Source organism: Trametes versicolor (genome assembly GCF_000271585.1).
Source record: "Trametes versicolor FP-101664 SS1 unplaced genomic scaffold TRAVEscaffold_5, whole genome shotgun sequence".
Classification (NCBI taxonomy): Eukaryota; Fungi; Basidiomycota; class Agaricomycetes; order Polyporales; family Polyporaceae; genus Trametes; species Trametes versicolor.
Genome location: NW_007360325.1, coordinates 2,676,000 through 2,702,485, shown reverse-complemented (window position 1 = coordinate 2,702,485; position 26,486 = coordinate 2,676,000). Strand labels below are relative to the sequence as shown.

The following is a 26,486-nucleotide window of genomic DNA, read 5'->3' as shown; positions in this document are numbered from 1 at the left end:
GAAACTTCCCGAGAAGTTGATCACGGCTGGTTTTTGTGCACCTTCGGCAGGGAGTCTTGAACAATTTGAGGTGGAACACACTACATCCCGGAATGGAGGTACGTCGTCTTTAATCCACCTGAATACCTACGTGCTTTGTTGGGGGCCGTACGCACAGGCCGTGGAATCCAACTTTGGCGAACCCGGACTCGGCGCTCATCTCCGGAACGCCTGGAAATTACGCATGCGTCGTCCACTAGGGTGCTCCGGAGATACACTCGTGCTGGTGGGGGCGCAGTACACCCGCTGGGCTACAAGACCTTGGACAGGGAAGGATCTATGCTTCTTGGCTACTCCAATGCCCCAGACGTTACCTGGCCAGGACGATGATGCCCGTCGTCTGACAATCTCCCAGGCTGACTGGAGGAAGTAAAAACATCTCCTACGTTGGTATATACGTTTGCTCACGAAGACAAATACATCACAGCGTGTTAGAAGATGCCAGTCGCGCTCAATTAGTTTCCATCAGGTCTGCGAGAGGCAAACGTGCATAGGGAGATCCAGCATGCGCTGCGGGCACGCTGCGGCACCCTCGAGAACGCGCCTGTAGCTCGTTATCTGACGCATCCGCGGAATACGATGACGTCTACCACCCGGAGTATAGCCGACTGCAGGCGTTCACGCTGACGTACAGGGCGATCGCTGATGTGCCCACGTCGGAGCAGTCACGACAGACTGCAGGTGCCTACCGTCGTCCCCGGGCTCGTACAGAAGTGACAAGCAGACCGCCGCAAGGAGCTCACGAATCACCTCCCTTGCGCTCGAGTCTCATGTCAACGTTTCAACGACGGGCCCGCATACATGGAAGCATCCTGACCAAGTTCCGGGACCTTGGCCTGAAATCGTCAAGCGGGTCGCGGCTGATGTGCCTGTCGCCCGACAAGCATCCAAGGTGTTCTAAGAGGCAGGCGTAATTCACACTTCGCTGTACACGTGCGCTGATGGACAAGAATACCCTGCAGCGTGGTAGACGTCCCGTGCTGCGCCCGACGGATGCCTGGCGGGTGTGCGAGTGGCACATCTACATGCGGAGCTCGAGGATACTCTTCGGTCACCCTCGATGACGACTGGGGTCTGTTATGTGGCGATTCCGCGGAACGCAACAATGGACCGCCGCCCGAAGTATATCGATCTGGCCTTCACGCCGGCGCACAGCGATCGCCGACGTGCTCGCGACGTCGGCCTCATGGTCGCACGGAAACGGGAGCCACAGTGCTATGGGGAGGTCGCGGAAGGTTCCTACTCCCGCCACCTCGGGGAGATGTGGTCGCCGACGTGAACCTACTCACGCTCACGATGCGGCGCAGACGACACTCGAAGTTGACGATGATTAGCAATTGCCTTGTAAACTTCAACTGCCAAGCAAACTTCCGTGAACTTACCGCTCCGACGTTTGAAGACAACTCGACCATCATGCATACCCATCAAGCAGATGTGAGCGTAACTTATGGATCCGGGTTTTTGTACAATCGTCATGCTGACCTGGAGTCCTGGACCAAACCGTGATAGGTGTAGTATTGCAGTTCCATGCCGTCAGACACTGTGGCGGGATGCAGGCCGGGGTTGCCTAGGCCTAGTCCTACTCGCCGAAGCAAAGACACGATCTGACTGCGTATGAAGACATGAAAGGCCCAACATGAGGCTCAACACAACAGGACGATAAGAGGCCTGCAAAGCCTCAACACGGCGATCATTAGATCTCCAACAGTTTTCTCGAAGGTACCGGACTTTTGAAATCTAAGTTTCGCCTCAGCGTCCGCGATGCCTGGAGGAGATCAATTCGGCTGCGAAGGCGAGTAGCACCTCCGCTTTCAAGGACCGCAGAGTTCATATAGGCGCCCAATGTCTGGGTGTCCTTGTGCTAAGCCATGAATTCAGCTTGGACCATAACCACCACCATCCCGCATCCCCCCCTGCTCCTTCAGATGCCTCCATGCCGCAAAAGACAGCGCTCGGACAACAATTTACCCCTGGCAGCACCGTGCACGTCTCCTGGAACCTTCTCACTAACCTCCGACTCAGCGACTCGGACGCCTGAGTTGACACCGGCTGCGAGCTCACCGAACACGCTCGCAGGTCTGGTGAAGAGATCCGTGCTGAAAGGTCGCTTACAGACGCTTCCGGACATCGCGCTCGAAATCCAACTCCTGGCAAGTGCTCACCTTCCGCCTTTTGTGATCTCCAATCAGTGAGCTTACCCGCGGTGCTCCCCTTGTAGATATATGCCGAGCTTGAATTGAGGGATATTCACCACCTCTCGCGCACTTGCAAGAAGTTTCGCAGGTTCTTCCTGGATCGCAAGACGAACGAGAGACTCTGGATGCAAGCGCGGGAGAATGCCAAGTGTCTCCCGGAGCGACCACCGTTCATGACCGAACCAGCGTTCATCCATCTCCTCTATACAAGGAATTGCAACGTGAGCTTTATACTACTCTTCTCCTATACGCAGCGCTCATTAGTGAGCGTATAGGGTTGCGGTGCGCCCAATGTCCGCAAGATTCTGCATGGCTGGTTCGTACGCTTGTGCACCGCGTGCACGCGCGACAGGTAGGCGAGTGTCTTCCGCGCTTGTACACGGGGCACTGCTTACGACAGTCCATAGGACTGTTTGGTACGAACACGCGTTCCACGAAGTGCGCGCAAACGACTGCAAGTTTACTCTCAGCGCGATCTTCGACCTCAACAACCTCCAGACGTATCTCGCCGTTCAAAACTACTTGGGGTGTGTACCGTGTGCATTTGGTATTAGCAGTACGTCTCAGCCTTCACTGACATATCTCCAGTTGCTCCTACAATAAGCGCCACAACCGCCTGCTCAAGGATCATGTCACGCATATCTTGGAACGGTTCAGAGCTCTTGTGAAACCTTTCACTGAGGCTGTAAAGCAGGCGTTTCTCAACGAGGTGATAGAGGACCATTGTGCCCGTTCGGAGATTCGTCCGCTGGTGCGTATCCCGCATCCCGTCTCGCTCGCTGACTTTGTGACGATTTCCATCAGTACGTGCACGCCATTTCGGCCTGGCTTGAACTCCAGGACCGCGCAAGAAACGCACAGCTCGGCGTTGCAAGGAGGGAGCGCTTTGAAGCGTGCGTTCCGAATATGCGTTGAGTTTGCCCACCCTCATGTTTTATGCATGACGCAGGATCGTCGTCAACCTACGCGAAGCCGGCTGGGACAAAGAGGTTGATTTTCTGGGCGCACGTGGGATGGAAGCGATGTCGAATCTGCCCGTGGTCCGACAATCGTCGAAGCTGACGGCAGGAGGTAAATTCCGCGTTCATCGTGGCAACGACGTCGCCGCGTATACGCTGACCATCAATGACCCCCAGCGTGGCAGAAGGTTCTAGTCGTACTCGATACGTTACTGAACGACACAAGGGCGAAACGGCTGGAGAAGGAGCTCCGGAACGCACTCCGTGCGCGCTTCAACACGCTCGAGGACGCCATCATGTAACAGTTCCGCGTACCGTCCGCATGGAATGCTGTCCGCGATATATATCGACTTTTCATACACGCCCGAGTGCAGAGCCATCATCGATGTGCCCACGGCTGAGATAATCACCGCTGACCAGTTTGCAGCTGTCTTTCCGTTCTCGCGCTGCGCTGGGACGCCGACCGCAAGTAGGAGCTCACGGACTACATACTCACGCATCTCCCGAACCTCACTCCGGACGTAGACCCCCTTGAGCTCGCCGTCGCCTCCTTCGCGTGCAAAACCAGATGCCAGCCGGTCTTCGCGACAGTGCGCTACCCGGCGATCCTCGCCCACAGATGCCCCGAAGGTGACTGCTTCCGCCTCTCCAGCTGTGCCAGAGATGAGTTTGAACAAGGCGACGTGTATACTCGCACAACCACCTCTCTGGCGTGGTCCCCGTACGACTTGCAGTCGTACGCGCACGGCGCCGGGCTCCTGAGTGTCCGCGTCCCGTTCCACTTGGCACAGCTGGCTGCGACTGGGGAGGCAGATGCGCGGCAGCTGATGAACACCATGCGCCGCATCGTCGCTGCGCTCGGCCTCGACCCCGCGCGCGCCACGTTCGATGAGCTGCAGGAGTGCTTTACGTGGCTCCGGTGCGTGACGTGTGAAACGGCGGATCGCGCGGACTGGATCCGCGCGCGGTCCTGGCGAACTGCTGTGGGTTGCCCCGCGTCCTCCCGCGTCCTTAGCTGTGAACCCGAGATGCTCACAGCTTGTGATTCGTCGCTGGCATTATTTGCAGTGCGACCACGAGAAGTTCCACACGGACGGCGGCCCGCCGGGGCACGCGCGGGCGAGCCCGGAGTGGCGCTGTGCGGACAGGGACGACATGTTCAAAGTGCGGGCGTCGTTGCTGTCCGCACGCCTCGTCCAGGGTTCCTACCTGTGGTGCTGCTCGCTCTGTCTGACTTTCAACGCGGCGGCGGACCTCATGATACGCCACTTGAATGAGACGTGCGTCCGTTCAACTAGCCTCTGCGCGTTCGTGTTATGCTGATATGTTGCGCGCCCCGCAAACAGACACAGCATCACAGACCCGCAGGAAGCGCGGCGGGACGGGGTCATCTACCTCCATCCGTCTGAAGACAAGTCTTGCGTCGCATACGCGTGCGGCCTCATCAGCCTCCGCGCGCGCGTCGAGCCTCGGAGGGCGGACTAGGGCGCGGGTGTGTGTTCTGCAGCAGCACGAGTGAACGTGCCCGAAATGGCGTTGTCGTCATCTGTATATTAGGGTGCTATGTATGGTCATGGTGGTCTGCGAAGTGCGCCTGGGGCGGCGCCCTCCTTTATGCTTGTTTTCTGGGTGTATTGTCTACGGGTTACTGGGGCTGCTAATGAATGATATGGAGTCGAGTCTCCCATCATACTTGCCGCGGTTGTCTCGCAGATTTCAGAAGCTATCATCGGCTCCGTATACGATCGCCAATCGCGCCCTGGCTTGGATAAGTGTCCACCGTTGTGTGTATTGATTTTGCGCGCACTGGTTCAGCTGGTCGAGCAGGATGCATGATCTCCGATTTTCTCTGGCATAAATAGTGCACAGGGATAGGCACCTGCTGAGAGCGAATCAATACCGAGAGAAACGGCGGAGACGGGGGGAGGCTCCCGTTACGCGACGCGCGGAGTTACGGATCATGCGGACGTGACGCTTGCGTGCCCATTGTTCTCCCCAACGGCCGAACTCCGCGACTCCCTCTTAGCCACCGTCCTTGACGCCCGCGATGATATTTCTTGTTGCTGCGTTTGTACAGGCAGCCCCATCACCTCAACGTTCGACCACGACCATCCCCACCAGAGCCTCTCAACTTGCATGATGATGCCTCCCCACAAGAAACAGCGTATCGACGCCGGAAAATCGGATGCGGACCTATTGACCCTTGTGTCCCTACCTACGACCAAGGCAGCAATCGAGGCCGCCAGTGAAGCACTGTCCGTCGTCGAAACAAGAAGATTGAAGCGGATTGCTCGCCGAGGCCGCCTACAGGCTCTCCTGGACCTCTCACTGGACGTCCAACTTGAGGCAAGTGCGCGCGATCTAGCAGGCGGGTAGATATTGACGCATGAATTCCCTGCCAGATATGCAACTACTTGGATCTCGATTTGCTCAATCTGGGGCGCACGTCCAAGAATTTTCGCGCCTTCTTGCTTGACAAGGCGAACGAGAGGAAGCTGTGGGTGCCCGCGCTTGCGAACACGCCCGGCATCCCCGTTCGGCCCCCGTTTATGAGCGAGCCTGCGTTCGCTCATCTGCTCTACTCTCCGCATTGCCACGTAAGTCATCCGCTTCATCACATACACCTAGTATGCTGAGTCGTTCACAGAACTACGGAAAATCGAAGGTTCGGGACATCACGTATAGCTGCTTCAACCGATTGTGCCCGGGTTGTTTCTCATACAAGTAGGCTTGTGAGCTGTTCATTCACACATGGATATATCTAACAAGTATCACCTTACAGGACTATGCGACCTGACTTTGCCGCCTGCGATGCGACGACGATTGACAGCAGCGGCACGCTCTCCCGCGTCGTTTTCGACAATGGCAACCGCGAGCTGTACCGCTTTCGGGACGACTTCGTCGACCGCGTTTTCAAGGAATTCGCGGCTCTACCGACCCCTGTGACGTTGGAGGCTGTGTCTGCGTTGGCAGAGAAAGCAAGGGCGGCGCACAGAGACACTCTGCCGGTATGTCCTCTTCAAGGGCTCCTGCGGCGTATATTACTGATCATGTATTCTCTTAGTACGCACATGATCTGCACCTCTGGGTGGAGGATCAAGAAGAGCAGAGGTTAGCACGCATAGAAGCTATCCGGAAACGGCGTTACGAAGCGTATGTCTACTTTGCATGGAGAGGCGTGGTCTGGCTTCGCAGCGCTGACTGCAACCTTGTACCACAGCATTCTCTCCAGACTGCGAGAGGCGGGTTGGAAGAAAGAGCTCTCCTTGATGGATGCGCGCAAACTGGAAGCACTGTCTAACTTTCCCGTCGTTAGGCAGGCGTCCAAGTTGACCAACCGAGGCGAGCGTGATTCTTTCCTCATGTACGCTTGTGTGCTGACGGAGGCGATGCATCCCAGCATGGCCGAAGGTGAAAATCGCACTCGACGAGTACATGAAACGCGTGCAAGACAGGCGCCTGGACTGGAAGTATCGGGCCCTTCTCAAGACACGATTTGGCATCCTCGAGAAGGCTCTGGTTGCCCACTACGTGACCCTGCCACGCACCGCCCGAATGGACTATCGGCCACAGTACATCGACTTTGCGTTCACGCCGGAGTGCCGCGCAATCGTCGACGTGCCCGCGTCTGAACCGGTCACCGTGGAACAGTTCGCCGCCGTCATCCCCGCGCTCGCGCAGAAGTGGGACGCGGACTGCAGGAAGGCGCTTACAGACTACCTCCTTCCACACCTCGGCGACATTCCCGCGGATGTGGATCCACTCGAACTTGCGATCTCGTTCTTTAGCTGCGGCTCTTCAACATTGCTCAGGGAACTCGGGGAACTGCGGTATCCTACAGTTATCAAGCACCGTTGTTTTCGAGGCGATTGTTTCCGACATGCAAGAAATTACACCATCGGAACGTTCTTTGAGGACGACGTATACACCCGCACGGTGAAGTCTCTTGACTGGACCGAATTCGATCTCAAACAGCAACTCCAGTCCAAGCCTGATAACGAGCTCCAAATCAACAGCCCGTGGCAGGTTAGGGCGACAGGTGACCGTGACAAGGCCCGTACAGTACTAGTGGTAGACATAATGCGGCGGATAGTCTCCGCATCTGGGTTGGACCCAGCGAGGGCGCTGTTAGAAGACCTGGAGCAGAGCGACGTATGGCTGCGATGTGTCACATGCGAGACACAGCACCCGCATAACGAGATCCTTGCAATGTCATGGAAAGGCGCGGTGAGTCAACCCTAGTATATATGAGGAGGTCTAAGCTGAACACGAATACCCGCCTTCTGCTCTATAGTTTAGACATGAGCGTGACCACGTTATGCAATGGCATGTAAACGCGAGGGCTATTCCGGAGTGGCGACAAGCCGACGGCGAGGACATGATCAAGGTGCGCGCGTTCAAAGAGGCGGAATCGCGGGACGCGAAGTTCGGCGATGGCAAGTGGGCGTGCTCGCTCTGCACAACCTTTAATGCGACCGCGAAAGCTATGGGAAAGCACCTGGAACAGACGTGAGTCATGTCGGGCAAAGCGTGCACACCGCTCCTACTGATACGGTGTCCGTTGTCGTTCCAATAGACATTCCATCCCAGATATATACCAGGCCAGGCGGGATGGCGTCATCTATCTTTGGCTGCCCGACAGGTACTCGGTATACGCAGATTCTGTCTCCCTCCGCAAACGCATCGAGCCCGAGGCCGCGTGGGCACACATTGAAACATGCGGTCGTTGATGGTGTTCTGTCGGGAGGTGTGCGCCGTGACTGATCGATGTTCCTTGTAATTCGTTGTACAATGTACCATGCACTTATGAAATATCTTTTCTGAGCCGGGCTGTATCTAAATTTGCATACTGGGCGCGAGCAGATCGTCCGGAGGATGCGACCGAGGCTCTGCTGTGTCCTTCACAAGAACGATACCCATTCAAGTCAACGTGTCAAATGACCGATACCTACTACTTCTTCGATAAAAAAGTCTTACATTGAATATTTCATGATCTTCACCTAGAGAAGGCGGATATTAAAACCACCTTGTATACAGTGATTGTGCCGCACATCGCTCTTGAGATGAGTGAAAGTGAAAGCGGAGCCCTACGCGTAGAGTCACAGATCATGCGGACGTGACGCATCGCGCGTCTCATTGTGCGCGACGGTCGATCTCCGCGACAGATCTCTCAGCTTAGCCACCGCCATTGGCGCCCGCTTTATATCTCTTTGTTCGTTCGCGAACCTCTCTTTCATTCAAACCATCACCATCTCCGACACGACCTCACCATGCCCCCACGCAAGAAACAAAAGACTAACTCCGGTGATGCGCTTGCCGTAGCATCGACCAACGTCGTTGTGCCGACCGCGCCTCGTCGCATGACCAGGGCAGCAACCAAGGCCGCCACCGGCAACACTACCCAAGCAGCAGCAGCCGTCGACGGAGAGAACATGTCTCTTGCCGCTACTAGTAGACCAAAAGCGACTACGGCCGGTCCAGATACTTCCAAGCGAATCGTTCGCAAGGGTCGCCTACAAGCTCTTCCGGACTTGCCCCTGGAGATCCAGTGCGAAGTGAGAATCACGCAGTTTTAACTCTTAGTTAGCGATTTACGTGTGGTTATCCTTTCAGATCTACAAACAACTCGATTTGGAGGATTTGCACAACTTATTGCGGACTTGCAAGAAGTTCAACGAGTTCTTTCTGGACAGGGACAACGAGCTGCAGCTGTGGGTGCCGGCACGGGCGAACACGCCCGGCATCCCTGATCGGCCCCCGTGGATGAGCGAGCCCGCGTTCGTTCACCTTCTGTATGCACCTAACTGCCATGTAAGCTTTCCGTTCTGTCTCACTGCCTCGACTAGTTACTGATCAATCTGCAGAACTGCGGAGCGTCGAACATTCGCAAGATCATATTTGGCTGTTTCATTCGACTCTGCGCATCCTGCATCATGGATAGGTACGCATACGCGCTGTCTGTACACGCGAAGATGTACCTGAATGGTGCTTTGTAGGACTGTCAACTATGATGAGGCTCGGGTTGAAGCGGCCAAGATCGACGACGGCTGGGCTTTGCAGAACTTGTTCTTCTCGAGATCCTATACCGCAATTTTCCATGTACAGCGGCGTTCTGTGTAAGTCGCTCGGCGACCCGGTGAGCCCATAACTCATGCAGCTCTCCGTCCTCCCCAGCGCCCGCTATAGTGATCCGAAATTCAATCGCATACTGAAGGATGATGTGGTCCGCGTCTTCGAGCGATACATGGCGCTCCCCGGTCCCCTAGGGCGCTATTCGCAAGACTTTTACTTGCAAATGAAAGCAGAGACGACTGCCCGTCTGCCGGTACGCCCCATTCGGTGGACCACATGGCTTGCCTATAACACTAACATCCTGTGGTGCTAGTATGCCAACGCTATTCAGGACTGGCTGGAAGATCATGAGGAGGAGAGGAAAGCTCACTTGGGAGACGCTAGGAAGCAGCGATTCGACGGGTACGTCTGTGTCGACATTCAGTGGCTACGCCTATGCTCACGACGGCTCTTCTCGAAGCATTCTCGCTAGATTGCGAGACTCCGACTGGAAGATTGAATTGGACTTCTTGGGCGATGAGGGCATCGAGACCTTGTCGAATATGCCCGTCGTCCGCCAGTCGACTAAACTAACTGAAGGATGTAAGGACCATCTGCATTCTGGTGCTCGCTGGTGTACTGACTGGAGATCATTCAGCGTGGCAGAAAGTGCTCGCAGCCCTTGACGGCTTCCTGAACGAGACGAGGGAGAAACGGCTCGACAAGGAACTCCGCGCAGCGCTCACCGCGCGCTTCGAGTTGCTCGAGGAGGCTATCCGGGCGCACTACGTGACGCTCCCGCGGACCGCCAAGATGGACTGTCGTCCACGATGCATTGACTTCGCCTTCAGGCCGGAATGTCGCGCGATCTTGGACGTGCCTACGTCCGAAACGGTCACTCTCGACCAATTTACCACGGTCATCCCTACGCTCGCGGAGAAATGGGATGCGGACCGCCGCAAAGAGCTCCTAAAGTACATACGTCCGCACCTCGGCAAAGTCGCCCCCGATGTCGACCCGCTGTCCCTTGCAATCGCCGTATTCAGACTCAAGAACCTGGATAAGTCGTGCTACGTCGACATAGGGCGGATGCATTACCCCACCATCTTCACACACGACTGTTCATTCTCCAACTGCTTCCGCGGCGCGAAGCTGAAGAACGCGGAGGCCTTTCGGCAAGAGGAGACCTACACCCGGACGGTCCAGTCCTTGGAGTGGGGTTCGTATGAGCACGGCAAGCTCGTGGAGAGGCCGGACGACGCGGTTTACCTCGATGGCCCCTTCCATCTGAACGAGCTAGCAGGCCGTTCTGAAGCCGCATGTGCGGTGCAGTGCATGCGCCGGATTGTGTCTGCGCTCGGACTGGATCCGGAGCGGGCGACGTTTGACGACTTGGAGCGAAGCGACGTGTGGTTGCGTTGTGTCACTTGCGAGAAGGCCCGCCCAAAGAGCGCCATCTGGGCAATGTCGTGGATGCGCGCAGTGAGTCTTTTCGTTACTAATGACGTTCGCTGGGATAACGCTGCTTACACCGCCCCCTTTGTCACTTCAGTACACTCACGACGAGGATCATCGTACGGGACAGGCAGGCAAGAGTGTCGTTCCCAAGTGGCGACGTGTCTCCGACAAGGACATGGGGAAAGTGCGCACTCTCCGAGTGCTTGAATCTTATCATGCGACCGACTTCTACGATCGGGCGCTGTGGTCGTGCTCGCTTTGCCCGGCCTTTGACGCGAAGGGCGCCACTATGGCAAAACATCTCCAGGAAAGGTGAGTGATTCCACGTACATATAAGTAGTCCTACCACCTTACTAACGTGGTTGCAATAGCCACGGGGTTTCGGACATCGCGCAGGCGGACAAGGACGGGGTGATCTACCTCCATCCGAACATGAACAAGTCCCGCCGGTATAAGGAGACTGTTAAACTGCGTGCCTAGATCCGAAGACGGGCCTTGTGATGGCACATATGTACTAGTACCCGCGGATATATTAGTTTCACTCGAGTTGTGCTTGTAGTCTATCTGTATATATGATGTATCGTTTTCGGACTTCTCTTCGTAGCGGTCGCGCGGAGACCTATGAAACTCTGTAATGCACGGAACCGATGGTGTCGTGGCCTGTACTCCGACACATCTAATCTTACAACGTGCATGACAGGCCGCCTCTTCGCGACGTCTCACACAACGACCGGATGCGCGCGACTACCAGGATCTCCAGGGGCCTGCGAGGACCCTCGCGCGGCGCAATTCATACATAGTACTCCCTACAACAATAGTACTACGTATCCCGGGCCTGGTCACATTAAAATACAATGGGGACGTTTCTTCCTGGTATTTCGAGAGGATGCGTCTCCGCCATGGAGGTGGGTCTCCGCCATGGAGGCCCGAGCGACGTTCCTCTACAACGTCTGCAAGAAGGGTGTCACACAATGATTTGAAACAGTACGCTTAAGAACGTTGCGCACCTTGGAGTGGGCCGGAAGTCACAGTGTCGAGTCGAGCGAGAATGGCGTCCATTTGGGAAGACAACTCGGTGATGCGCGAGGACAGGACGGTGTTTTGAGAGGCTAGCGTGGCACGAAGTACTGCGTTCTCCTCCTGCATGTCGACCACACTCTGTGCGCTCCTGTATGGCGTCACGGCTTCCCCTGACGTGATTGCTTGAGTGCTATCCTGACGAACTTGTGGGGAAGAAGGGTCAGGGAGCGCTGGTCCCAGGGGAACACCTCCACATGTCATAGCCACGACGGCGCTGGATAACATCGACGACACGCCGCTGTCCCCCCGGTCGGCCCTTGAGTTCACGCACGGGGAGGCGTTGCAGGTGCCGGGAGCCGATGTTCCGCTGTCTCTCTCGGGCGTCAGGGGGAGATAGGTCCCATCGTATTGTTGAGGGACAGAGGGGGGCGAGGGGATAGAATGTGGAGGAAGGGTGCGCGGTGAAAGGTTGACCACGGAATCGACCACGCTGTCTCCTGCAGTCTCTACTGGCTCCGACGATGTTGTCCGAGGGATGATCTAAACACATTAGAGTAAGCTGTAGTCTCTGCAGAACGGAATGCACCCGAAGACAGGGTATACTCACTGCCACAGCGGTCGAAAGCTCATACGTTGCATGCGGACTCGACGCCGCTCGGCCGGGATCTCCGGAGGAAATCAGGGAACCTTCTTCGTCATTCCTATTATTTGTCTCCGGGTCTGGAACACTGTCACTGGACTCGTCGTCCGAGGTGTCGGGGTTTCGGCGCATTCTGTGGGGATACGCGTCGGAGAGGTCGACAACTATGCAGACGTCCTTGCACATGTTCCGGGTCGCACTCTCCTGGGAGCGTTCCAAAGCAAGCCGCAGGAGGCGACGCGAAATGAGATCCGCTTCCCACTTTGTGTCCGCATGGAGGACAAACTCGGCGTTGGCCAAGGTACGCTCTGTGGACCAGCGAGACCTAAACTGTGACTCCGAGTGTGTCTCTTCCATGCGGAAAGTATCGTGATCATCCTTCAGAGTCGAGCCTTCCACGACGCAAGGAAGGGAGTTGGGGAAGGGTGGTACCACGTCAGAAGACGCGGTCGAAGTAGAGTCGGCAGGAATAAGTGATGCCTCGGAGAGGACTCCGATGCGGCTGATCACCGAGAAGCGTGTCTTTACATCCCAATGAGGTACCCTCGTCTTAGGCTCTAAGAGTGTGAGGGAAAGTCGGATATGGATGCTCTGCTGCGGCCCCTTTACCCAGAGACGATGTTCGGGAACCGACAAGAGCGTGAGGGAGACGATGATCTCTCCGGAACGCTCAATTGGCTTGTATCGCAGAGGGGAGACTGCGAAGCCTAGCGCGTTGAGGTTTTCGATGCAGTCAGGAGGGACGATAAAGGTGACTTCGTTTGCCCGGTCCTTGGGCCAGAAATTGATCCCGCGAAGTCAATTTGGCGAGACTTGGGTATAGGGGGCGGCGAGTAGTGACGGAGAAGCGAAACCTCAACGGGGTCCGTCGAGAGGTGCTTCAGGGCCTCTTCCAGCGCATATCTGGTCAGACCAATCGTGTGGAATGGCCGATGATCGACATTCTCGTCATCGCATGAGATATGGGTCTCAATGGTCAGGCCTAGTCCGACCGCCGGTTCCAGCGAGCGTCGAGAATGGCAGATAGGTAGGGCAAGAAGATAGTCGTCGACGTCTTCGCATTGTAGGAGGGCGAGCGCATGGGCATGACCGAGCCGCATGCAGCTCTCGCAAACCTCCATAGGAACCTCGGCGAAGAAAGTCTTGAACAGTTGTGGGATATGCGACAGGTCGACGCACAGGAACTGAGCGTGAACGCGTTCGGGGGTGAATATGCAATGTAGGGGCGGAATGCGATCCTCATTCGCGAGGCGGAGACGCGACGCAAAGACTGCGGAAGAAATTACAGAAACACCACCATAGTCCCTGAAGTCGTCCGGAGACTGCGCTAGGAGGCCGTGAAAACCAGCCCTGCCAATTGAGGCTTTGTGCGAGGGACGGGTGCGGCTCAGAGACCTCAGCGTACAGCCGCGGCCCCAGGTGAAGATGCTTTGGTCCGGAACGGTCCTGATGATCTCCTCTTGAAGGCGGAGAAATGCGTTGTGGCCTTCGCCATAGATCGGAGACATGTGAACGCCGAAGAGGCCCATTAGTGAATAGGCACGGTCCTCGACTCGTGTCGTTTGCCGATCCGCGTTCCACGACATCCGTCGCGCGACGCTGACAGATTCCAAGGGGGCTCGGTGTGTCAGGATGTCGAATTCGATGCCAGTGATGCACTCCAGGACATGAGCCAGCCCAATCTTCGTGCCCAAAAAGCTCCATGTCTCCGTCACGAACACGACTCGTTCAGGGGCGACGAGTTCTTGCAGTGTCCATCCGCGCTTGTGTCATCTGCTCGTGTGAAACCTGGAATCCTTCGAATCTAGGAGATCTCCCTCGGGCACGTCCTCCAGGTAGACGTAGCAGATGTCCGAAAGCCTGTACCACTCGTACATCGAGTTGATCGCCTCCGAGAGCTCCGCACTACTCGTTTTGTCGATGCAGCAGGAGTCAATCCAAACGAGTCGGAACCCCGCCTCCCGCGCAATCCTGCAGGCTTTTGATCTTGTCGCAGAGATTTGGGTGGTGGTATAGGAGTGGAAGGACGTCGGCAGGGCCGGAATCCGCGGGAATCGTAGAGGTGAGTGCGTGAACTCCTTTCCGGAGCTCTGCCGCGTCCGCCTGAAGCTTCCGAATGTCGTCGTACGTTTGCTCACCGCCCTTGTCCGGGGATCTCCACTTATGGGATAGAATGGCATACTGGACCTTTTCTGGAGCATTGTGCTACTCAAACTCGCCCGTCCAGGTGTTCAGAAAGCGCGGCATGCCGGTGACCTTCACAGTGAAGGGCGTCTTTGTTAAGCGCTAGGTGTTCTGACTGAGAGAACCTACTGTCTTTTGGCACAGAGCACAGGAACAGGCTCAAACACTGGTCAGGCAGTCGGAGAGAGACAGAAAGAGAGAGCTTAGGAGTCGCGGCAGTGGGTGTTACAGAGAAAGGGATGATACATAGATAAGCGCCCAGTACGCGTGCAATAGTTAATTTGCGGCCGAGCAAGGTTTGAACTTGAGGCATCTCTCTCTCTCATTACCCTTGATTACACTCTGCTAGCGTGTTTCCTAAGAACTCCTTGACATTTGAACACAATGTAAATATTCTGTTTTATATCCTTCTCCACTATCCGCGAGGAACAAGCCTCGGCGCGTGATCCCCACTCAGTCAGGCCGCCGCTGGCGATGGTTGTCGCCCCACTTAATGTAAGCTTTATATACCTCGAGTCTCTACTGATCCACCGCTCTTCGGAGGTCTACTTTTACTTACAACCAGTACTTTCGAGTTGGAGCAACAAAAATCACACACGCGTGCAGTCACTAATCATGAGGACGTGACGTTTCGCGTATTTCTCTCCACGCGGCGGACAAATTCGGCTCTCTCCCCCCGATGCTCTAGCCACCGCTATGAGCGCCCGCCCCATTCCTCTTTGTCCCTCTGTTAGCCATCGATACAGACGCCTACTATATAATCTTTGTCTCTCCGTTGGAATCTCCTTTGACCCAACCTATCATCACCTTTGTGCGACACGACTAATACTTATGCCTTCACGCAAGAAGCAGAGAACCAACGTCGATGCCCCGACAGCAGCGGCGGTGCCTCGTCGAACGACCAGGTCGGCCACCAAAGCCATGCGAGCAAGCGGCGCCGTCGCCCCGACTGAAGAACCTACAAATACTGTCGAAGCAAGGGCGGCAACACCAGTCGCAGTCGATCCAGACAATTCTGGCAACCGCATCCTTTCCGAGGGACGTCTACAGGCGTCGCCGAACACACCCGGGATACCTGAGCGGCCTCCCTTCATGAGCGAGGACACGTTTCAGCATCTTCTCTACGCGTCAGAGTGTTGGGTAAGTCCTCGGCTTCGTCTCGGATTCCCGAGGGAATATTAATGGATTTACAGAACTGCGGGACGTCGGACATCCGCACGATCGTCTACGGCTGTTTTGTCCGTCTCTGCTCACCCTGCATTCAGGAAAGGTATGTAGATGGGCTGTCTATACGCGCGGAAAATTCATGAAAACCACGTTGTAGAACCGTTTGGTATGCAGAAGCTTCAATTAAAGCAGACATGCTCGACGACAGTGGGACTCTGTCCCGCATGTTTTCTCGCATCAGCAGGATGATCGAAATCTGCGGGTGAGTGAGAAGAGAAATCCATCCCGATACATCTCTCATGCAATACCCATCCACGCCCTCAGATCAGATCCAAACCCACAACGCGCTCGCCTGTTGATCGACTACGTTGACCATATTTTCGAGCAAGCCGCGGCGCTTCCCACTCCTTTGACTTCCGAGGACTTGAGCGAATTTGCTGAGGAGGTAGTGGCGGACTACGCATCTCGCCTATGGGTATGTTCTCACCGGTCCAATTTTACTGCCTGCGCTGCTAACAAAGGATTGCATCAGTACGCTCCTGCCATAGACGTCTGGGTGAATGAGCAAGAACGACAGAGGCAGGTCTCCTTGACCGAGGCCAGGAACCAGTGCTTCGAAGAGTACGTCCAATTTCGCACTCGATAACGAGTAGTGAGACACTCGTACTGACTCTCCCAAAGCACTCTCATCAGATTACGAAACGTCGGCTGGGAGAAGGAGCTCGACTTTATGGGCGCAAAGGAAATCGAAGTTATGTCGGGCTTGCCCGTGTTCCGGCAGCCATTTAATGTGACCGAAGAGTTCGGTAAGTACAAACATTACCTTCATTTCCACTTACGCACTAACGACACAACTATGCCGCAGTATGGCAGATGGTACAGACTATGGTCCGCGGATTCCTGAAAAGCGTCCGGCAAAAACGCATTCAGAAGGAGTATCGGGACCTACTCAAGACGCGGTTCGATGCACTCGAGGAGGCCCTCACGGCGCACTACGTGACACTCCCACGGACTGTACAAATGGACTGCCGTCCGAAGTACGTGGACTTCGCGTTCGCGCCCGAGTGCAGGGAGATTGCAGATGCTCCAGCGTCCCAAAATATCACCGCGGCGCACTTCGCGGCCGTCATTCCGTCCCTCACACGGAAATGGGACACCGAGTGCAAGAAGCAACTCACCGCATACCTCCGACCGCACATCGGCAAAGTCGGCGCCGGTGTGGACCCGCTCTCGCTCGCAATCGCGGTCTTCAAGGTCAACAAAGAACGGGCGTGCGTCGCGCCTATTGGGTCCATGCGGTACCCAAATATTCTCGCCCACGACTGTCTCTTCTCCCACTGCGTACGTGGGGCTCGTTGCAAGAATGCGGAGGCGTTACGACAGGAGGATTCCTACACACGCGCAGTGCTTTCCTTGGAGTGGTCGCCCCACCGGTTCGAAGACCTCGAGGAACACCCAGACCGGAGCATTAGTGTCCAGACTCCATTTCATCTCGACGGACTGGCCGACTGTCGTGAAGCCGGCGACGCAGTGAAGAGCATGCGCAGGATTGTGTCCGCGCTCGGACTAGACCCTATGCGAGCGACATTTGACCACTTGGAGCGATGCGACGTGTGGCTTCGATGTGTTACATGCGAGACGGAAGATCCGCACGACGTCGTCTGGGCGCGGTCGTGGAGAGAGGCAGTAAGTCTATTCAGCATACGGTCCGTGGGGTTGCGCTGCTTAAACGCTCCGCGTTTTATCTCCAGTACGATCACGATCAGAGCCATATCACTACTGAGAGTGTGTGCGATTTCGGCAGACGAAGCGCCACGGTCGCGACTGAAGAAGCCAGAAGGAAGGCTCCACAGTGGCGGTGCGTCAACGAGGAAGACATGGAGAAGGTGCGGACCCTCAGGGAGGATGAACACCTGAGAGCGCGCTTCGAAAACTCCGCCCTCTGGTCGTGCTCACTCTGCCCCACGTTCAACGCGATCTGGACAGGGATGTCTGCCCATCTCGAGGAGACGTGAGTGGTGTTAAATCTTCATCACTTATCTTGCTCTTGCTCAACCGCGCATCGTTATAACAGCCACAAGATCACAAACACCTTCCAGGCGAGGCTCGACAGAGTCGTCTACCTTCATCCGAACACTACGGCGGAGTCTGCAGCGTTTAGGGGTGCGGTCGCATTACGTGGACGTACAGACTCGCGGACCGGTCTCCTCATTGTGATGGAGAGCTCGCACCCAGGCTGCTCTTGATGTCCTCCAGTCGTCTCTGTAGCTTCTATGATGTGTCAATATTCTACCTCTGAATTCTGTAACTGTTCTAAGGAAACTCGTCCTCAGGCTATAGCTCAAGTACACCCGTGTACATGTTTATGTGGAGACCCGTTCCCGCCAAGTGCATAGTCGCGCCGGATACAAGAATACTAGTCACCTATTTTTGCACGAGGTTCGGTGTACTACGTACTTCAACGCGAGTCGGACTCGGAGGAGCAGCCGAAGATTGAGTGCACAGTGACACAACGCGCAAGATCGCGCATGATCACAGATCACGCGGATGTGACACGCGCGCGTTCCATTGGGCGCGACGGCCGATCTCCGCGATGAATCTCTCAGTCTTAGCCACCGCCTCGACGCCCACCATATGTCTCTTTGTTCCCTTCGTCAGCTCTCTTTCACCTGAACCACCACCATCCCCATCCAAGCTGCAATATGCCTCCTCGCAAGAAACAGCGTATCGACAACGCCGACAGTGCGCTACCAGTAGCGGTAGTGCCTCGCCGTACAACAAGGGCGTCAGCTAAAGCTGCGAAAGCAGGCAATGTCATCGCAGAAGACCCGCCTTGCCGCTGTTAGGAGGGGGAACACCAAGGCACCCGCAACGGACGCTGGCAAGCGCATCGCTCTCAAGGGCCGACTGCAAACCCTTGCGGATATTCCCGTGGATGTCCAACTCGAGGCAAGCCACACGCAGCTCTGGCCCGAAGGCAGACGGAGTGACTGATAAGCAACCCACTAGATCTACAACTATCTCGACTTGGAAGACTTGTTTAATATCTCGCGGACCTGCAAGAGCTTCCGTGACTTACTCTCGAACAAGCAGGTCGAGAAGACGCTGTGGGTGCCAGCACGGGCAAATACGCTCGGAATCCCTGACCGGCCGCCTTGGATGAGCGAGCGGCAGTTCGTGTACCTTCTTTATTCTCCTCATTGCCACGTAACATCTCGTCTCTCTACTCATAATACGAATTTTATTGACCTATGATCAGAACTGCGGTGCACCCAACATTCGGAAGGAGATATTCGGATGTTTCACTCGCCTGTGTGCCGCCTGTTTGCAGGACAGGTAAGCTGTTTCGCTTCCGGCACGTGTAACGAGCTCCCTGAATGGCGCTCCGCAGGACAGTGTGGTTTAAAGATGCCAGGGCTGAAGCTTCCGAGATCGACAGGAGCAGAACTTTGGGCAGGCTATTTCGTCAGGACACCATTGCATATCTGTTCCACGTACAACGACAGTCTCCGTGAGTGACACTGCAAGGTCCGCATGGGCATATAGCTCATCATAACACTACAGTGACCCATACGATCACAAATCCAACCGTTTACTAAGGGAAGACGTGGACCGCGTCTTTGCACGATCCAGAGCGCTCCCTGCTTCCTCAGTCGCAGACTCGAATGGTGCATACAGTCACGATAAAGCACAAGCGTTTTATGATCAGATTAAGGCGGAAACCTTGAATCGTCGGCCGGTGCGTACACTCCCAAAAATCAATAACTGCTTACACTGCTGAGGCATCTTGATTCTAGTACGCTAACGCCATACACGTCTGGTTGCAAAGGAAAGAGATGCAGAGGCAGGCAAGTCTCGGAGAGGCCAGGAAACAGCGCTTTGATGTGTATGTCCGTTTTCGATTTGGGGGATCTATTCCGCGCTCACAATGACTACCGAAGCATTGTAGCCAAGCTACGAGATGCTGGCTGGCGCAGGGATCTAGACTTTCTGGGCGCTGAAGGACTCGCGGATATGGCAAACATGCCAGTCGTCCGCCAATCGTCCAAGCTGACCGAAGGAGGCAAGTACTCTTCGTATCTCGTCGTCTGCCCGCGCGCTTATCGATATGATATGCATCAGCGTGGCAGAAAGTGCTCGCCGCTCTGGACAGCTTTCTCAACGATACCCGGGCTAGGCGTCTCGAAAAGGAGCTCCGCGCGGCGCTCAACGTACGATTCAAGCTGCTCGAAGAAGCTATCCAAGCATATTATGTGACGCTCCCGCGGAACACACAGATGGACTGCCGTCCGCAATACATCGACTTCGCATTCACCCCCGAGGTGAGGGCGATTGCGGAATCGCCCACATCCGACACCGTCACATTAGAGCAGTTCTCCGCGCTCGTCCCCGCGCTCGCAGAAAGGTGGGAAGCGGACCGCCGGAAAGAGCTCCTGGCGTACCTACGACCCCACCTCGGGAAGGTCGCCACCGGGGTGGACCCGCTCGCGCTCGCGATTGCGGTCTTCAAGACGCAGCCCGATCTATCCTGCGGCAAGTCCATCGCGCTGATGCGCTACCCCGCCCTCTTCGCACACGCGCACTACGCATCCTGCGTGCGCGGGACGACCTGCGGGGACGCGGCTGCGTTCCGCGCGCAGGACATGTACACGCGCACCGTGCAGTCCCTGACGTGGCGCAAGTACGAGTTCGAGCAGCTCGACGAGCACCCGGAGTGGGAGGTGTGCGTCCACGCCCCGTTCCACCTGGGCGGGCTCGTCGGGGGCGCGGCGGCTGGCGAGGCGGTAGAGGGGATGCGCCGGATCGTCACGGCACTCGGGCTGGACCCTGCGCGCGCGACGTTCGACGATGTCGAGCGGTGCGACGTGTGGCTGCGTTGTGTCACATGCGAGACGGATGGCCCACACGAGACCATCTGGGCACGGTCCTGGAGAAGCGCGGTAAGTGTATACGCTGGTGTTCGAGGCTCGATGGGCTCGACCCGCTGACGGGCCCCCTTCCTTTGCTGCAGTACAAGCATGATGAGGAGCATGTCGCGGGCGTGCAGGGGGCCCAGAGGAAGATCCCGAAATGGCGTCGTGCCGACGACGAGGATATGGAGAAGGTGCGAGCGCCCAGGGAGGATACATTCCCGAATGTGGATTTCGAGAGGTTCGAGAGGTCCGCGATGTGGTCGTGTTCGCTCTGCCCCGCGTTCGACGCGGTCTGGAAAGCGATGTCGGCTCACCTCGAGGAGACGTGAGTGCTCTTGATATGATTCCGCATGCTACGGGATAGCTCACTGACCGTTGCGCGTTGCGACAGGCACGAGATCGCAGACCCTTGTCAGGCAAAGGCGGATGGGATTGTCTACCTCCATCCGAACTCGGACAAGGAAGGGGCGAGCGCAAACACGGTCCGACTACGTGGGCGTCTGGATCCCAAGACTGGCCTCGCCGTCATTCCCAAGTACCCATGGATGTACTAGTCTGCGTTGGTTCGTCCTCAAGTTGTAGATTATTATGTGCGCATGTATCATAGTCTATATCTCTTACGACCCTTCCTTATATCTGTCTCGCGTATCTCTGTACAGCACATCAAACAGATCGTACTTCGTACTGTAGCCTATCTCTCCTCCAGGACTATAATCGCGCACCGCGTGCACCCTCTAAGAAACGTACATGCCCCTTCCTTCCTTTGCGCGCGCGTCATAGCTCTGCGTTGCGTCCTCCCGCATTCTGCACCTGCGAGAATCCCAGAGCGGTGGGCATGGGGTCGTAGGATTCGCAAATGCTGTATGGCTGCGCGGCCGCGGCGGCATGGGCTTATTAAATTACAATAAGTACATCAAGGGCCGCTTCTCGGGACCTCGACAGGACGCCTCGGGCGACCGTCCTGCGGAGGATACAAAACCGTAGAGGCGGGTGCGAGGACTCCTTTCCGGAACTCTCCAGTGTCCACCCGAAGATTCTGAGACAAGGTTCCTTTTCTGAAGTGCGGTAGCATGATTTAATCAATGTAAATAGTTGAAGCAAGCGCGAGGAGCGCTGCAGAAAACTCACCATGGTTATGACCTGGAGCTGTAGGCCAGCCCACAGTGCGACCGAAGAGGATCATGACAGAGCAAGAGAGGTTCCGGCAAATATACAGGACAAGAGCGCACGCCGCCTCCGGGCGCTCCTCCAGTCACGATTTCAGTCGTCCTCCGTGATATGGCGGTCTTGTAACCCCCACCTCCCGCCAGGGTAGTTCCACTCACTCCCAGAGTCCAAGCGCGCGTCCCTAGGCTCCCTCCGCGCGCCCGGTGGTCGCACCACGATCGGCACGCCATAGTTCCGGATCGCATCCGCCCGAGACCGCACGGAGACGTCGGGGACCATCTGCGACTTGATCTTAGGGTAGGGCTCCCAGATGTTGTAGGGCTGCGTGGCGGCGAAGGCGTGGGCGTGGCTCGGGTCGCGGGCGTAGCGCAGGTCCATGACCATTGGGGGGCCAGGAGGGGGCGGTGGAGGCTCAGTGGGGGCCGCTGATGTGCTTGAGTGCCGTTGCTCAGACGGGACGGGCGCGTGTACGGCCTAGATAGAAAGGTTCAGCACGGGCACGGAAGTTCTCGAGCATGGGTGAACCTGTAGCAAAAGCCTCACCTTGTACCGCCAGCTGTGAGTGTATAGTGACTCGGGCTTGGCAGCAGGATGTTTGGGAACGCGCTGGGAAGCAAGGGCAGCACGATCCGATTGAGGAAGCGAGTCGTGGCGGCATTGGATGTGGATGAACGCGCGTTGGATGGGGGCGTGCGGATCGTCAGTGTCAACGACCAGTTCGACACCGTCCCGTGTTCGTGAGCGCTCTCCTGAAATGGGCCCCCGGATTGCAAGTGGGATGATGGTGGACTCTTCGAGGGGGTGGCGGTTTGACTGTTTAGAATCCCAACCTACGGCGTAGATAATTGAGTGGAGGTGAACAAGTGTGCCGATCTCTAGTGGGTGTCTCGGCGTTATGACGAGTGTGTACATTGCCGTGCGCAATGACGGAGGTGTTGGTAAAGTTTGCGAAGAGATTGGAGCAACATAGAGGGGGATGTAGGTGTGAGCCAGTGCGGTCAAGGCTGGCGTATGTGGCACTGAGAAACCCGAGGCCATACCAATACCAGCTGGATCGGTCAACATGATGTGGTCGGGGAGACCGGCGCCGAGGACTATCGTGGTGTGAACTTGGATGCGAGTGGGTCAAGAGGAGAGTGATTATGCATTCTGGGCCGAGCTGCCTTCTCGCAGAGGGTGGTCAACATGCCGTTACGTGCGAGTCTGCGCCGCGTAGACTGAGCGTCTCTTTGTCGGCGCGTATGTCACAGTGCACGCGGCTGTGACCGACGCGCGCTTTTTCTTTGTTCAAGTTTTTGACGTCCTGCTCTTGCATCTGGACCCTTTCGTTGGACGCGGCCGTCTCTCCTCCCTCTGTACTACTCCTCCATCCATTGACTCCCTACTGCCTTCTCACTGACACGTATTCCAAATAGGCATGGTATTTGATCTAAACGCCACAGCACACAGCTCAATTTGATCAACATTCCGTTTCATGAATCCCACCAGTCCGCACGCAATACCGCGGGCAATATGATGAACAAGTCGCCGACGTTTGACGTGGTTGACTGGTAGCTCCTGGCCGTCCGTGCCTATTGGCTGTTCTCTGACAACTCACACCATGTGCCCTAGCTACAGGACAAATATCGAATACCCACTGGCGGTGTACACTGCCGCGCGTAGCCCCTCGATGCGCGATTTGATTTCACCGAGCCTGCGCAACTCTATTCAACGTGCGTGAGCGAAGGATCCGCTACCGGACTTCTCGTTTGCCGATCGAACGTATGTCTAAACTCGGGGCGGCAATCACACAGCTGTCGGGGTGTAATAGCAGGTAACGGTGCGCCACCAGCGGATGCAATAAAACGCTCTCACGTTGTATGACTCTAATCCTTGTCCACAGTAAGTGTTTCCTAGGCTTCATGATACATGAGTAGTGTGTCTCCCGCAGAGACATGCCTCCGGCGATTCCGCGAAAACTGCGTAGGTGTTCTTAGTATATAGGTTGTGAATGTCGACGGTCCTGGGGCCCCCAGTCTCGTCTCTTTCTCTGTGAAGATGTTTTCTCTTTCTTTCTTGCCCCTGGCGGGCAGCATTTTGCTTTTTTTCTTGCTCCCCGCGGTTCATTCTAAGTCCCCATCTTTCTCAGTCAGCGTCCGCGGGGCCGGCGTGAGGTTTGTCAATGGTCCGCTGTCCCCCGACAGCGTTGGAGTCAGCACCACTGACAATACGAAGGTAAGTCCCCGTCAGTAGAATATCTCTAGCCTATTCATCTGACTTTTCAAAGTACGCTACCGACGTCACTCTCGGAGGGCTCAGTAAGACGCAGTCCCCGTCTCCACTTCCAATTAGACGCTAATATAGGTACCTGCTAGATTTGACTTTGATCCTCGATACGGGCTCTTCCGACCTTGTTGTGGTGCGGCAGGGACGAAACATCAACCTGGTGAATACCTCCAATGTTCCAGTCAACGAGACTTTCGGCATCGGATCGGCCGCAGGCAATGTTGCATTCGCCGACCTACAGATCGGAGACTTCACCGTCCATTCCCAAGGTAACGCGACTCACCCGCCTCTTATTCTTTGCTTTTCTGACGACTGTCTTTACTTAGCTTTCGTCGATGCCACGCAGACCATCGACTTCAACGAGGGGCAGGACGGATTCGACGGCATCATCGGGGTGAGCTTCAATGCCCCCTCCGCCGTCATCGAAGCGCTCTCGAAGGAGTTCGACGCGGACGCCGCAGCACAACTCGGCAACACCCCGCTGCCCGCGCTCTTCACGCAACAGCCGGACCTCCCAGACAGCTTCGACGTGCTGCTCGGCCGCGCCGACGAGCTCGGGGACGCCGCCCCGGGCACGTTCCTCATTGGGGGCCACGACGACAACTTCCGGGACATCGCGGGCGCGACGGAGCTCGTGAGCGTCAGCACGGACCACTGGAGTGTCGTCATGGACGCGATGAACATCAACGGCAAGCCGTTCCCGTTCAACGCGTCGCGCGTCCAGGGCGTCCCCGCGGGCAAGGTCGCGGCTGTGCTCGACACTGGGTTCTCGTTCCCGCCTATCCCTCCGGCCGCTGTGGACGCGATCTACTCGTCCATCGAGGGCGCGGTGTTCGACGAGACGACGACCTTCTGGATCGTCCCCTGCAACTCGAGCGGCGTGAGCCTGTCCTTCGTGTTCGGGTACGTTCTCGTGTGTGTCGTTCTACCCTCCGTTCAATCCCGCTGACTCCCCGTGATCGCAGGGACCAAGAGTTCTTCGTGCACCCCCTCGACCTCACGCTCCCCGTCGCAGGCCCCTTCAACGGCCCCGGGGGCGGGAACGTCACCATCTGCATCAACACGTTTCAGTACCTCACGCTCGACCCCGCCGAGTTCGTCGGCTTCGACCTCATCCTCGGCGACGCCTTCCTGCGCAACGTCTACGCCTCGTAAGCCCGCCCATCTTGTCTCCCTCGCATGCACGCTCACCATTGCGGCAGGTTCAACTACGGCGACCAGAACACGCCGCCGTTCGTGCAGATGGTGACGACGACGCCCGACGCGGACACGGCGCAGCAGGAGTTCCAGCAGCAGCGCGCGAAGACGCTCGCGGGGCTGCCGCCCACCATCGACCCCGCTGCCGCCGCGAACCAGGGGGGCCAGAGCCCCGCTGCGGGCGCCCCAGGCGTTCCGGGCTCAAGCGCGAGTGCGCGCGCGACGAGTTCAGCGGGGCCGTCGAGCTCGGCGACGCAGACGGTGCAGAACGCGCAGCCGACTGCAAGCAACAACAAGAACGGCGCGGGGAGGGCGAGGGCGTTGTGGACGGGTGTGTATGGTGCTTATGTGCTGTACCTGGTGTCTGGCGTGTTTCTGCTGTAACGAAGTCTGAGTATGTTTCCTAATGCATTTCAAATTCGATTCCCACCACGGCCACAGACCACGCTCACCGCTACAGCCACTCAATCTGCGCCTACCTACCAAAACGCGAATGAGTGCGTCTCCTCAATGTGCTCGCCGCGCGCCCGGTCTAAGGCTATACCGGTGGTGCCTGTTCGCGCTGTCTGACGTTCAACTGTTAGGACCGTGCCGTCCGGGGTTGAAGTCCGGGTTAGCCGGAGTTCGGGGTTCGGAAGTCCGAGGTGGACTTAGCGGCACAGAGGTGAGGACGCTGCGAAGCTATTAGCAACGCACTGGGCAAACTCGTCGAGTCCTCTATTTCGGAGGCCGGAGTTCGGAGTGGACGGAAGTCCGGTAGAGTCGGAGGGAGAAGTGGGGAGAAGGCTGAGGGCGAGTAGGAGTTAAGCAGAGAGACGGAAACGAAGTCCGAGGCGGACTTCGGGTTTCGGGGTCGGAGGTCGGAGATCGGACGGGAGAAGTTAGGAAGCAGAGAAGGAGATCGGATTAGGAAACGAGATATCTGAACTGAGGTACTACGACATTCCGGGCGCGTATTTATGGGCGCGAACCTTATTGTCTAGCGGAAACAATAGCGAAGGAAGAATATGAAATCGGAACTCGGAGTACGTGCGGAAGTCCGAAGTCCGAGGTACGAAAACAATAAGCTAATTGTCTAATCGAGTGATAACGAAATATGGCGTGATGTGCGATAATCGGACGTACGGAGTTCGGAACTCGGAGACGGAGTTCGGGATCGGGGTTCGGGATCGGGGTTCGGCGCACGGGATGTAACAGTGCCTTCCCCTTAAGGCCCGAACCCATGAGGGCC

General features: G+C 56.6%; 8 protein-coding genes across 8 annotated transcripts; 6 read left to right on the top strand and 2 right to left on the bottom strand.

Annotated features, from left to right (window-relative positions):
* Positions 1–1,144: 1,144 nt before the first annotated feature.
* On the top strand, positions 1,145–4,678 carry TRAVEDRAFT_47179 (uncharacterized protein; the record flags this gene model as incomplete). Its single annotated transcript, XM_008039302.1, has 13 exons — positions 1,145–1,274; positions 2,116–2,227; positions 2,323–2,455; positions 2,510–2,586; positions 2,642–2,761; positions 2,823–2,985; positions 3,039–3,127; positions 3,184–3,305; positions 3,371–3,491; positions 3,568–3,662; positions 3,719–4,176; positions 4,262–4,473; positions 4,540–4,678. 13 exons carry the CDS (start codon positions 1,145–1,147, stop codon positions 4,676–4,678), a joined length of 1,971 nt encoding a protein of 656 aa, XP_008037493.1.
* Positions 4,679–5,335: 657 nt separating this feature from the next.
* TRAVEDRAFT_47178 (uncharacterized protein) lies at positions 5,336–7,923 on the top strand (the record flags this gene model as incomplete). Its single annotated transcript, XM_008039301.1, has 10 exons — positions 5,336–5,448; positions 5,504–5,543; positions 5,596–5,790; positions 5,841–5,917; positions 5,976–6,201; positions 6,258–6,346; positions 6,414–6,541; positions 6,594–7,420; positions 7,488–7,702; positions 7,770–7,923. The coding sequence occupies 10 exons, from the start codon at positions 5,336–5,338 to the stop codon at positions 7,921–7,923; spliced, it is 2,064 nt and encodes a 687-aa protein (XP_008037492.1).
* A 540-nt stretch (positions 7,924–8,463) lies between these two features.
* Positions 8,464–11,182, top strand: TRAVEDRAFT_47177 (uncharacterized protein; the record flags this gene model as incomplete). The annotated part of the gene is made up of 10 exons (XM_008039300.1): positions 8,464–8,748; positions 8,807–9,004; positions 9,058–9,134; positions 9,190–9,309; positions 9,368–9,518; positions 9,579–9,667; positions 9,726–9,847; positions 9,903–10,726; positions 10,797–11,014; positions 11,074–11,182. The coding sequence occupies 10 exons, from the start codon at positions 8,464–8,466 to the stop codon at positions 11,180–11,182; spliced, it is 2,193 nt and encodes a 730-aa protein (XP_008037491.1).
* A 510-nt stretch (positions 11,183–11,692) lies between these two features.
* TRAVEDRAFT_47176 (uncharacterized protein) lies at positions 11,693–14,542 on the bottom strand (the record flags this gene model as incomplete). Its single annotated transcript, XM_008039299.1, has 4 exons — positions 11,693–12,262; positions 12,330–13,133; positions 13,217–14,125; positions 14,189–14,542. 4 exons carry the CDS (start codon positions 14,540–14,542, stop codon positions 11,693–11,695), a joined length of 2,637 nt encoding a protein of 878 aa, XP_008037490.1.
* Positions 14,543–15,638: 1,096 nt separating this feature from the next.
* On the top strand, positions 15,639–17,959 carry TRAVEDRAFT_47175 (uncharacterized protein; the record flags this gene model as incomplete). Its single annotated transcript, XM_008039298.1, has 9 exons — positions 15,639–15,686; positions 15,740–15,816; positions 15,871–15,975; positions 16,038–16,188; positions 16,246–16,334; positions 16,395–16,519; positions 16,579–17,399; positions 17,465–17,724; positions 17,788–17,959. The coding sequence occupies 9 exons, from the start codon at positions 15,639–15,641 to the stop codon at positions 17,957–17,959; spliced, it is 1,848 nt and encodes a 615-aa protein (XP_008037489.1).
* Positions 17,960–20,263: 2,304 nt separating this feature from the next.
* On the top strand, positions 20,264–21,180 carry TRAVEDRAFT_20145 (uncharacterized protein; the record flags this gene model as incomplete). The annotated part of the gene is made up of 3 exons (XM_008038997.1): positions 20,264–20,653; positions 20,725–20,951; positions 21,018–21,180. The coding sequence occupies 3 exons, from the start codon at positions 20,264–20,266 to the stop codon at positions 21,178–21,180; spliced, it is 780 nt and encodes a 259-aa protein (XP_008037188.1).
* A 706-nt stretch (positions 21,181–21,886) lies between these two features.
* TRAVEDRAFT_47173 (uncharacterized protein) lies at positions 21,887–22,705 on the bottom strand (the record flags this gene model as incomplete). Its single annotated transcript, XM_008039297.1, has 2 exons — positions 21,887–22,267; positions 22,337–22,705. The coding sequence occupies 2 exons, from the start codon at positions 22,703–22,705 to the stop codon at positions 21,887–21,889; spliced, it is 750 nt and encodes a 249-aa protein (XP_008037488.1).
* A 1,022-nt stretch (positions 22,706–23,727) lies between these two features.
* On the top strand, positions 23,728–25,639 carry TRAVEDRAFT_47172 (acid protease; the record flags this gene model as incomplete). Its single annotated transcript, XM_008039296.1, has 7 exons — positions 23,728–23,755; positions 23,922–24,007; positions 24,060–24,090; positions 24,148–24,327; positions 24,385–24,961; positions 25,024–25,209; positions 25,261–25,639. 7 exons carry the CDS (start codon positions 23,728–23,730, stop codon positions 25,637–25,639), a joined length of 1,467 nt encoding a protein of 488 aa, XP_008037487.1.
* Positions 25,640–26,486: the final 847 nt, after the last annotated feature.